The 12720-nt window shown below is 39.9% G+C and overlaps 1 protein-coding gene across 1 annotated transcript; it reads right to left on the bottom strand.

Annotated features, from left to right (window-relative positions):
* Nucleotides 1-833: 833 nt before the first annotated feature.
* ZBTB43 (zinc finger and BTB domain containing 43) lies at nt 834-12156 on the bottom strand. Its single transcript, XM_054220665.1, has 2 exons — nt 12029-12156; nt 834-7803 (listed from the first exon to the last, which is right to left on the bottom strand). The coding sequence occupies exon 2, from the start codon at nt 7778-7780 to the stop codon at nt 6386-6388; it is 1395 nt and encodes a 464-aa protein (XP_054076640.1). The 5' UTR covers nt 7781-7803; nt 12029-12156; the 3' UTR covers nt 834-6385.
* Between the last annotated feature and the right edge of the window lie 564 nt (nt 12157-12720).

Genomic DNA, 12720 nt, shown 5'->3' with positions numbered 1-12720 from the left:
CGGCACGGGATAAAGCAGCGGCCTGGGGAGCATCCTGATCGGGGCACGACCGCGCAAATAGTATTTGTTCACTCACGTAAGAGAAAATCAAGTGACTGACTCTAGACAGACAGAATTTGGGCTTGTTCTTACGTGCATTCCATAAGCGTAACCAACAGCAACAGAAGTGAATTTGCTCGTGCCCAATTCCATTCAAAGTTGCTGAAGACGGAGTCTTGGACACAAATACTGATTTCTCTAGGAATTATCTGAATACGCTTTACGTGAGCGTGAGCTCATTCTTTGTTCAGGGATCAAGCATTAAGCTGCTGAGTGAGAAGCATCGGCTGTGACAGTTCCATGAGGACCAAACAGATGGCGGCTGGACAAAGTGAATTTTTCAGTAAGAGCACCCAAGTTCATTCAGGGAAAGGAGGAATCCTCACAGGAAGATGATGGAAACTTAATCTTGAATACTTTTTCATAGTATAATATTTCTTTCATACTTAGACAAGAAAAAAAAATCTACACGTTATCTGCACCTACTTCAAATTTACCTGTAGGGTTTTTGGACATAAAGTTGCTGCTACTATAAAGTGAGTCTTCTGGAATATTTCCTATCAGCCTGTACATTCTGTATTGTAACTTTTAGAGATCACCATTGTGCAAAAAACAGTTATAATAAAACCTGTTTGATAAATTTGGACTAACACGGGAACTAATTACCTAAGCACCAAAAAAATGGGCTCAATTCCACAAATTCATCAACTTACTGTGTTACAAAAATCAGCTTAGTGTTTTCTTAGGCGAGGCTGGCATGTTTTCAGTATTTCAAGAAGACACATTACTAGATATGCTTTTTCTTTATATATTTAATAAAGTTATATATCAACAACTTTTGGATTTGTACTTTTGTTTGAGCACTTATCGTTTTGGCAAAAGTGAAATATTAAATACTAGTACTAGACATGCATTCCTTTCATTCAAGCTTAAGAAAACATTTACAAAGTTGACAGATAACATTTATTAAAACATGTTATACAAAAAAGGGGCATGGGACTCTTCTATAAGAAGAAAATATTGAACAGTAACATTAAGTTAAAACCATGCTGTACAATTAGGACAGCAATATTTATAGACAAAACTATTCAACCTCTGCAATACAAGCATAACATCTCACAAAATATCAAGATATGCAAATTTACTATTATAAATGACTTGTTTAGAATAAAAACTTATAGCTCATTAAGGAAGATTCACTTGACTTGCATAAACAGTTACATTTCTGGAAGAAATATGGAATCCCATGATTAATAAAAAAAAAGGAGCAGCAATCGACAGACACCGGCTTCAAGCAAAAATCAGAACTTACAACTGTATCACATTAAAAATATACCATTTCGTTCTCCACCATCTTCCCCTAGGGCACTGACAGTTCACAGCTTGTAGCTAAAGAAGCCTAGCTATACAATGAAGCATTTAAATGACAAAAAAACCCCAACTTTCCTGTGTTGTTTTGAGAAAGGTTCCAATTCTGTTAAAGCAAAATACTCAATATACTGCTGTAGGCTCTCATAATTCAGAGACAGGTCACCAATCTGGCAGCAACGCAAAAGCTGAGATTACAAGATCTGACGTGCGTCCATTCTTTCAGGCTCAATACTACAGGGACATCAAGTACTTGTTTTATAATGAGAAACCCACTACATCAGCCTTTGATCATCTGCCTTGCTTTTGGTATGGGACATAGTTTCTCAACCCCAGAAACGTCTCGGATGAAAAAAAGCTAAGACCAAGAATTGTACTGACAGTACCTTCTACCTGCAGTCTACCTGCTCACCCATAAAACAAACAAGGTAATGTTTAAAAAAACAAAACAAAACCCCAACAGTGGTGTGTGAAATAGGAACCTCCTTCCTCAAAAGGGTCAGACATACACCTAAACAGAGATCTTAACCCTGCTAATAGCTGAATTTTTCAAAATGGCAGTTACACAGATTCCATAATAATTAATATCTTAGTTACAAAATGGAATGAAAAGGAACTTAGCTGTAGTATCATGAAGTGTTCTTACCACTGACAGGACAATGAATGGCTTCACAGTAGCAGGAAATTCTGAAAGCCTCCTGTCTGTACAATGATTCTGGTTTTCAGAAGGCATTCACTGTACTAGAGCCAACAGTGAGCGATACAAAAACTCACAAATGTTTCTAAGCCATATCATTAAAGATGATGAAGCTTAAGGGAAGATTAATGAAATTTACCATATACATATGCATTCATATTTTTTATATATATATATTTATATACGTATCCCTTCCCTTCTCCCCACAAACAAGAAATAATCTCCTGTATCTTGAACAAGACCACTCCATTAGCAAAGATCATTAAGAGCTTGACAGAAGCTGCATCTGCAGATCTTGGTTTACTATTGTCACGGCTCGGCCGGCCTGGCCACTGAAACCAAGGACAGATGCTCTCCCCACCTCTCTCTCCAAGGCCATAATTGCAGGGTTTTGGTAGCAGGGGGCTGCATAGGTGACATGTGGCAGGAGGTTGCCAACTGCCCTGTGCTAGTCAAAACAGGTGCTAGCCTGCACTGAAACTGATGTAAACGATCCGTTTCATGCCAAAACTTCAACCAGAGGTGCACACAATGCCTCTGCTTAAACATATTTAAGAAAGAGTGGCGGCTGCTGGCAAGAGGTGCAGGGAGACACATAAGAAGAAGATACTCCTGGGGAAGAAACACATGTGGAGAAACTGAAGAGCTGCTCTTGGGAAAATACATGGAGAAGACACTGAGGACATGCACAGAGACACACTCACAGAAGGACGCGCTCCATGCCTGAGGAGGTTCACTCCTGAGGGCGCCCTGGCCCGAAGGTGAGCCATGCCAGAGCAGGTACACCTCTGAAGGAACTGAGACTGAGGCCCCTAGGAGACCCAAGTTGGAACAGGCACTGAAGGGACTATGGCCCGGTGTCACCATGAGCACTGACACCGACCAGAGCAGCAGAGGACACCCACTAAGAAGTGACGAGTGTCAGACAAGCCAGTACGCATGAGCCCAACCTCCTGTGTGATCCCTCACCTCACTACAAGAACGGGCACGGACTGAGCACGATGCTCCGTGAACACAGGGGAGGCGGACTGGGGAGGCAGGGAGGAGATGTCCTGGTGTGAGGGTGTTAGACTTAAGTTAAGCCTGAGGAAGGGGGAGAAAAGGTGTTTCAATAATTTTTTGTTCTCTTTTTCCCCTAATACCTGAATCAGTGATTAGAATTTTGTCAAATGGCAATAAATTAAATTCAGGAAAAACACCACAGGACAACTGTTTTGCCTTCAATAAGGAAAAGTAAGGATTTTAGACACGTATCTCAAGCTTCCCTTAAATCATCAATCCTCTCAACTAGATCTCCTAACAACCGTATCAGTATTTCCCTGCAATCAATTGGTTTTATGTAAATTAACATCAGAATGCCTAGTGCTACAAAATCAGCGGAGCAACATTTGTTGGACTTTCAAGACAATGTCACAATACGGGGTAAAACAGTAATAGGCAAATATTAAAAAGTTACTATTCATGCTAAGTCATTAAAAAAGGACATGGTTCTATAATATGATCTACTGGACCTGTTATAAAACCTTTAAAGTGTCTCTCGCAGTACATTTTATTTTAAAGCTTTATTTCAAAGTACTCAAACTGTAAATAGGAGTAATGTTTAACTTTGAAGTGTCCCATAGAAAAGTCATTCCAAGCTGGTAAAAGAAACAGTTTTGCTGGCAGCTCTGTAGGATGGTCTGGGTTTAACAGAAATAATTTTTTGCTTTTTTCAGCCTGGTGTTTCTGACCAGCCTTTTTTATGGTTAAATGGGAAGAGGTACCCTTAACCTTTTAATGCAACACTGAAGTGACAATTTGAAAGGGGTTGAGAACTAATGTAATATACAAGATAATTCTTGAAATGAGTATGAGAATACCTTCCCTCAAATGTGATGATGGTACTTGCAGAAATGACACCCTGTATGTAGTAAGGCCTTGGAGAATGGAAAAATAGGGCCACTGAGTGCAAGAACCCTTTCTTCTACACTCATGTAAACAGGCAAGCATTATAATTATTTTTTTTTTATATTAAAAAAGACAGTGTTAGCAGTGTGGAAACAAACCATATAGGGAATATAATTTCTAAGTTTAAAAAACATACCTATAAAGTTTTATGGTTTGTTTTTGTTTTTTTGTTTTTTTGTTTTTTTTTTTTTAAATACAAAGTGCTTCTATACATTAAGCAGGTTACAGTGTTAGTGAGCAAATCCCTGTTTAGTTACCTTGATTACAAGGGTTATATATGGCCACCATGGTATATCGTAGAGTTCAATTAAGTGCTCAGAATAGGAACTCTGTGGTGCTGACCATTTGTGCCCATTGCCAGCAATGGGTTCATCATATTTGGGAATATCTGTTTTAACAAAATTCCGTATGAAAAAATATCTGAAGCATTAGAAGATTAAGAATTAAGAGCCTTTTAAAAAAAAAAAAAATCAAAGTTTTTAAGTAGAATGCCAGAAAAGAAGTTACAGTAATTACAGCCCACTGAGTAGTAAACCCCCAGCTTGTACCAGACATTCATGTTCAGGATACAGTTCAGTTGTATCTTAAGACAATTTGTAACTGGGAGTTCAAAAAAGCTTCTAAATAGTAATTATCTTTGTGTGTGTTTACTTCACCATACAGGGTCATCTGTTTAAGTACGTTATCCTGCATACTGCAGTATCTAATACATAAACTGGGGCCAGAGAGGCTTATGCCTTTGATGCTGGTTAACTTTTCCCCCCCCCGTTACCAGCACTGTACTTGGACACCACCTCTTTCTATTATTATAGTCTATGCATGCTCTAAAGGCTCTTTCCTTTTCATAAAACATTTCAGTAAACTACAAAAGAAGGGTTAATTGCTTTTGCATAGGACTGCATTAAGCTTTCAACCCCAAAATCCTGTTGCCACCTTTACAATTGATGCATTCACTCTACCTGCAGAGCTGGCAGCATCTCTCAGAATTACAAACGCTCCTCCATCTGTCTCCAAGGATGAGAGCCCAGGATATAGATCCTCATCCTCACAAGGCAGAAGTGCCATTTTCCCAGCAAAAATCCAGACTTCGGACATAAGCATGGTACCATGTTCTGCAGTACCATTAATAGATCCAAATACCATACTTTCTGCTTTTTTCCACAAGCAACTTGATTTGAAGAGGTAATCAACTCTGGCTGCTCGTGATCACGTGTAACCAGTCACAGTAGTTCAGTACCAAGAATGTGTATTATAGTTCTTACTATTCAAAGAGTCAAGAACTAAAAGTATAAATACCTATCAATGACTAAATTATTTTCCTAGAGCAGGTTTCTAATACTAGATAGAAGTTCTCAAAGAAGTTTTTGTACCAACAAAAAGTAAATTCGTGAAACCACAGAGTTTGGTACTTGCTACTGTAGTAAGCCACAAAAATCTGAACAGAAAACTACAGTTTATATGTTTGATTATTTTGGATAAGTTCCAAATGTTACATCTTACTTTTTTTTTTTTCTTTTTGGCAAGACATACTTATTGCATACACTTCTAGAAGCTCTCACGATGTAACAATCAAAATCAACTCAAGCCAAGAGTCATAGAGCATTAGACCCTAGAGGAGCAAAGACAAATTATACTTAATACAGACTAAAATTTATATACTGCTCAACTATATTTAAGTGCTTTACAGACTCTAAGTAGAAATTGGCACAAAATTAGACAACATTTGTTTTACTGAAGATGGATAAAAAAATGGAAGACAGATAAAGGAAAGCCAAACCATCTTTAACGCAGCCTTTCATTAAGCAATACAGCAAAGGCTATTTAATGACGTAGGCTATCTAATGACACGTTAAGTGTGTTGGTAGTCTCCAGTTTGAGGTGGAATCTTAATTTATTTTCTTTTTCATTAAAATGTCTATCATATAACCTGGACTGACCATCCTGGTTCTCTTTTTCATTAAGTAGGGCTACTTGAATTCCTGCTTCATGTAAGTATTTGCAGGATTTGGGTCAATTTAGAGCTGGGTTTTGCTGTGAATTTAGAATACTTAGAAATAACAACAGGGCTTCTAAATACTGCTGTGATTACAATCAATGTCACAAAGACCTTCCAGAGCTCATTTTGCAAACACCTTTCAGATTAACCATTTGCACTTCACACGTTGAACACCTGGAGTAATACTGTGGAAAATAAAATAAAGGTTTGGTCTGCTCATACCAGCATAATCATTAAAACTTGGTTTTTTTGAGAATTTACAATAGCAAGTACCAGACATTATTTGCATAATTAGTTTATTTTGCTTACTCTACTAAACAAATGTAAGCACTAATGTCTTAGTTCATTTCAGTAGTACTCTGCTCAGCTTTAGAAGCTTGATATGACTTGGTACAAGAGGTCACATGCCGATGAAAACTGTCCCGCCACATAAATCTTTTCCCACAGATGTTACACTCATATGGTTTTATGCCTGTATGAATTTTCATATGGCCTACAAGATGGTGTTTCATTTTGAATTTCTTACCACAGACACCACAGCCATAAGGTCGAAGACCAAGGTGCATACTCATATGCCGATCTCTCTGACTTTTGTGTGTAAAGCTTTTACCACACTGACAAGGATACAGCTTATCAGCATGCGAGAATCCAGTGAGGGATGTTTCTTCTTTAATTCCCGTAGCCATTTCGATGCCTTCACCATAGCCTGCTGCTATCATAAGATCCTGTCTGTGGGCACTCAAATTTCCATCTGCCCTTTCCCCAGAAAATTCTTCCATAGACGAGCCATAGAAGTCAACTTGTTCATCATAATTACTTTCATCTGCCTGTTCATCAAATTCTGCTTCCATCTTTTTGTCACCTATATGAAAGTCTTCAACACCTGAAGACTGGATTGAATGATCTGCCTGAATGGCATTCATGGATTCAGAAACTTGGTGTTCATCATAGGGATTATCAACACCTTCACAGTCTTGTTCAAATCTTTCTGGTTTCACATGGATCCACCGCTTGTGAGACATGATGCTGGGTTTGCTGTACATAGGTCTAGTATACTGATACTCTGCACTATCACTAGTTCCTTCTTCACCATCCTGACTTGTCATTCCAGTGCTGAGTCTATCATGTTCTGTTGAAGAATTACTGGGAAGGTACTCGTGTTCTGTCAGTTGACATGACAGTTCATCTTTAGAGCTCTCTTCTTCATTTTCACCATCCCTTAGCTCCTGCACTTTGTGGAATTCCGTCTGTCCTCCAGACCCAAGTTCAAAGGTTTCAACAAGGCCATTGTAACTACTACTGCTCGGGGACTGATGATCACTGCCATGGTTCATCTTCTGACACAGAACTGTTGGGTTCCCCTCTAGCACTTCAGTGCATTTATCCACTACATGCCACATCTGAAGGAAACTTGCTGCTGTCAAATAACTAACAATTTCTGGAGCAGGCATTACCAGCCGACCTGTGTAGGTAGACAGAAGAATGTTTTCAAATACTCTGGGATTCATCACATCAGGCAGGACTATTCGCCTGCTGTTTTTCAGGAGAACCTGATCACAGAAGTAAGGTGAACTAGCTGCAAGAACAGCTTTATGGGCTCTGAAGAGATGGCCCTGAACTACAATGGACACATCACATAATTGTCCTTGCTGGCGTTGCTGGTTTAACTTCTGCAAAATAGTGCTAGAAAAATCTGGAAATTCCACTCGAAAAGAGCTTGACCCAGACTCCATTTCATTACAAATTTAGTGTTGTGCTGCAAGGGAAACAAAAAAAAAATAATCAGAAATCCTGTTTAGTAAAGTACTGATCTTTCCATTTCCTTCTACACTTTTTCTTTTTTCTTTAAGAAATAACACTTAAGCAGACTCATATGGAACTCATGAGTTGAGACTCATATGGAACATATGGAACTTTTTCTGGAACCTATGCCACTGCTGTACTTCTCTTTCTCCTACCCCACCTCATTTTTCTCTTTTCTGAAAGTTGTAATGAGGCTACAAATTGCTACGCCAGCACATTTGCTTGTGCTTCTTCTATCCAAGAGGACTCATCAACTATAGCAGGAGCTACAAACAAGACGTTACCCAGTTGAGATACATTAAGCATTTCAAGCATGAATCTAGCATAACAAAACCAGTTATTTGATGAAATAGCAGTAGAGTTCTTACTCCAGGATGTCCCAGAGTTTATAGCACCATATGAAAGATTCTGCGTTTCAACTGCCAACAAAAGCATCTCATCTATCCCCCAATAAAGACTGACTGTACTCTTACGAAATATTCCACCTTAAATGAAGTTTTCAAAAGCCAACATATTGATTCATACAATGACAAAGGCAGCACAGATAGAACCCTAGTGAGAATGAGAATTATGATTCTTCTAGTGATATTTCCCTGTTGTTTTATTAACGGAAAGGTGGAATAGCAGTATCTTCTACAGTTGCAGGTCTATAATCCAATCTTCTAATTCTGAGCTTTTTCAGATGTTATTATAACATTCCTTACTTTAAGAAAAACCTCACAGAATTTAAAATGTTAATCATGAAAGTGATAGCTCTGCTGTACAGAATTTTTTCTGCATGTACCTTGTATATTTGTAACAATGCAACAACTATATACTAGGAGCTCAGTTAAGAGCTCACAGATTTTAATGTTTGTATTCCCACATGACTCAGAAGTCTTATTACAGTTAACAGTCTTTTAAGCAGTAATACTTTATTCTTTAAATGCCTACTTTAAAATTTAAATTGAAGTCGAGATAAATTTGCATGTTACTGTGATTAGAAATAATAACAGAAAATTAAATGCAACTACAGAAGACCAACATTAACTGCCTGAATAAGTTAAACTTGTGCAATTTTTCAATTTGATAATGCGTAAATTGAATACAAAGGAATTCCAGAAGATCCATGGAGTAACAAGTTCTGTTTCTCATAAGCGTGAAAGTGCCAAAGTTTTAACAGATGGGGCTGCACACTTGAGAAAGAATATCTAATAAATTAGCAGATAGTTTATACATACAGAATTTAAAGCACTTTGTTAATATGGTACAAAAATAGAATTTGCCTTACAAACAGTTGGAGGACTCTGAAATAAAAGTACTTCTATGGAAATGTGGAATTGAGAAAATATGATTACGAATCCCTGCTACAGAGAGCCCGTACAGTAACAACAGCACTCCCTGTACAGTTACGTAGCCACCAACAAAAATCCGTTCGTTTGGTACACTGTGCTAAAATGCTGGCACGTTGGCACAAAATGTATGACTGCTAAGTGCAGGAAAAGCAGCAGTGTTTGCTTAAAAAATACAGACTACATAGGAGTGATTATGTAAATCACTCAAAGTTTAATCAACAGCTCATGATTACATAATCCCTTCCTTACCATTTGGATCTGTTTTCCAACTCATATTCTTGACAATTCTCCCCCACTCCCCCAAGAACTCAGTGTTCCATCTGCAAAGCTTCAGAGCTAGAAAAGGATGACAAGCACACGGAGCACAGTGAACGCAGATCGTTCACTATTATCTCCCATCACGGTGGCTAGGGCTTCCGTAGAGCATGGGAGTCAGAAAGCCATCAAGACTTTTCAATAAATGCAGGCCCAAACTCCTTATAAACACTGAAACCGGCATCTTCTGCAGAACCGTGAGAATTACGCCTTTACATTTCCTTTTAATTTTTCACTAGAAGCATGGTATAAATCCAACTCTTATAAAGGTCTCTGAAGAAAACCAACTGGGAAGAATAACCTGTTATTTACAAAACCCATTTGTAACCATAAATAATCACAGCAACATAGTCAGAAGGAAAAAGGTACATTTTTGACCACAGTTTCCTTCTTTCTTCAAATTTTACACTAATTTCCAATGCTGGGTAGCAGGAGGAACTGAAAGAACTGAATAAAGCTCCCACTGGAGGACAGTCAAATGACTAAAAATTTTGTAGTTGAGCACTCTACCTTGCTGTATACAGTCACACTCGCTTTTACATTTTCCTAAACTGCTTCTGTTTTACTGGTTGAAACAATTGTTTAACTTAAGACACGTGTACCAACTACCTTGGCACCCTCACATTTTAGGTGAGGATAAGTCATAACTTTTTTTTATTATTTTTTTAAAAAAACCCCACTTGATGGCAGAAGGCAGTTTTCCTACAAATACTGCTTCACATAAGTTACGGGTGAGCAATTACATCCTGAAGGCACTAACCAAGACGCTTCAACTGAGGAAACAGCCTAAAACTTGCAAATCTTGCATGCCACTACTTTCAAGTGCTTTGAATAACAGTGTTATGAAAGAGGAAAGCCCTTTGCATCACGCATTTGTATTACTCCCCAGAGAGTCCTCAGCTTTGTCTCTCACAGCTTGCTTTAACTATTTGACAAGGTAAAAATGATTATGCATATCCTTGAACAATTTTCTTGAGATGTATTCCCAAAAGCATACAGAAATTTTCACATGAAGGTGCAAAACAGAAAACAGCCCCATTTCCCCACCTTTCGAGTGAAATAAAAAGTCTAGGGACAGTAACCAACTCACCTGAAGTGAATTACCACAAACTGTCATATCTCAAGCGTAACTGTGGAATTTGGATTGAATACTACTACATTTATAATCTAGCTACCATATAACCACTTTTAGCTAGTCCAAGAACATTCTGTATGATTGTCAATATAAGTGGTTCAGTAGTCTGAACGGTTCTTGATTTAGTAAATACAATGGAATATTAGAAACAGCAGATTTTTAAATTACTTCCTTGGAAAAGGAATCTCTGAAAAGCCTGCAGTTCAGCTGATCTTCTTCAAGTTGTCACCGCCATAACAGCAGAAGATCACTTTTAAAGGTACAGTCTTCAGCACTCCTCAGTTTTTTTCCTCAAAGCATCAATCCTGCTATGTACCCATACAACCAGTCCACTTCAGGAGAACAAACCAGCTACCCATGTTTTTCCAGAGAATACTATGCCTGACAGTTAAATTGTTAAATTTGCTTTCTGCTTTGCTTAAAACAACTTGACAATGTTATTTAAGTACTTCAATCAGTTACCTTATACCTAGTGTACATTATAAAATAACTACCTTTTTTAAACAATCAGATTTTGGTTTTATGCAGACGCAGTTCTTTACCTCCTTTCAGAATATTCTCAGATTTTAGACTCTATTTTTCAATACTTACCTAAAAAAAAAGGTAAGACTTCAGGATACATTCAACTCAAATTTAGAGAGACATGTCTATAGATCTTATATAATTACTGCTAAACTGCTGTCTTTCAGTGAGGGCTCAGCATGCCACCACAGAAACAATTCCAGGTGGGAGCAGACTTTTCTATATTTTAAATTCTCATGAAAGCTACAGCCATCAAAATGTAAGTAAAATATTTTCTATTAGTCAAGCCACACACGTCAAGAAAACTTTGTTTTTCCAAACAGGTTTCACTTCCTCCTTTTACAATCCGTTCTGCTTCTGCATTTTCTTTATTCCAGCTCATAACGAACAAAGTCTTTCTCTTTTCATTAAGAAAAAAAATGAATCTCCGTGCTGCAACACTGAGCAAAACACACAAGGCACACAGTTTTGCTTAAAAACAAAATTACTTTGAAAAGTGCTAACAGGTAGTAACTTCAGTTCTCCGTACATAGAGATTCTGAAGAACTTGATCTCTTACATCTGCCAGGGCAGAACGCCACAGCACCGGCTGCTGCGGGTGCACCGGCGAGGCCCGTTGCAGGCCCCGGCCGCAGCCCGGCCAGGCCCCGGTGCCGGCGTCCCCCACCCCCGGTGCCAGCCCCGCCGACCAGCTCTCCCCGGCACAGGACCCGGAGCGGACCACGTCCAGAATCCGCCTCTCGCGGCCCCTCGGGGACAGCCGGGAGGCGGCGGGGAGCGGTAAGGCCTCACTCGCCGTCCCGCCTTAGAATGGGCCCGCACAGAACGGAGGCCCGGCGGGCAGCGCGGCCTCCCGCGGGGCCGTGCCTCACCTGCGAGCCTCGGAGTCTCTTCGCATACCGGAATGCAGCCCCGGCCTCAGCGCTCGGTGCGACCGGCACCGCCTCCGCGCCCCAGCCCGGCCGACACCGGAAGCGGCCCCCTCACTTCCTGTGAAGAACTTCCGCGTCCCGGTCACGTGACGGCTCGGGGCGGACACCTCGAGCGGCCCCGGAGGGGCGGAGCGGAGGGCGGGGCACGGGGGAGGGGTTTCCCCGCCCTCCACCCCGCCCCCTCCGGGCCGCTCCGCCGGGTCCTTGTGCCCGCCGCCCGCTGCCCGTTTGCATTGCCAGAAACCGCCCCAAAAAGGGAGGAAAAGCGCCGACCCTTGGGAATACCAGCGTTGCTTGCGTATTGCTGGAGGAGAAATAAAGGATCATTTACACGTATTGACTGTGTCGTCATGTCCGCCAGCGGTTCTCGTGCAGACGGGGGTTTTTGAGCAGCCAGCAGATTCATGCCCAGAAAAAAGACCAAATGGGATTGCGGCCAAAGAATAAATTAGTTTCGCAAAACTAAAGCTAAACTAGCATTCGGTGGTAGCAACTAAAGAGACCATTATCATTTAATCGAAATGTCTCAATTGTTGAAAAATGTTGCTACAAGGCTGAGACTAATAAATGCACTGTGATTTCTTAACAAACAATATGGGAAGCATCAACTCTTTAACGAGCACCAGATCTCT

This window comes from Rissa tridactyla, chromosome 14 (assembly GCF_028500815.1).
Source record: "Rissa tridactyla isolate bRisTri1 chromosome 14, bRisTri1.patW.cur.20221130, whole genome shotgun sequence".
Lineage (NCBI taxonomy): Eukaryota > Metazoa > Chordata > Aves > Charadriiformes > Laridae > Rissa > Rissa tridactyla.
This window is presented reverse-complemented; position numbering and strand designations above follow the sequence as displayed.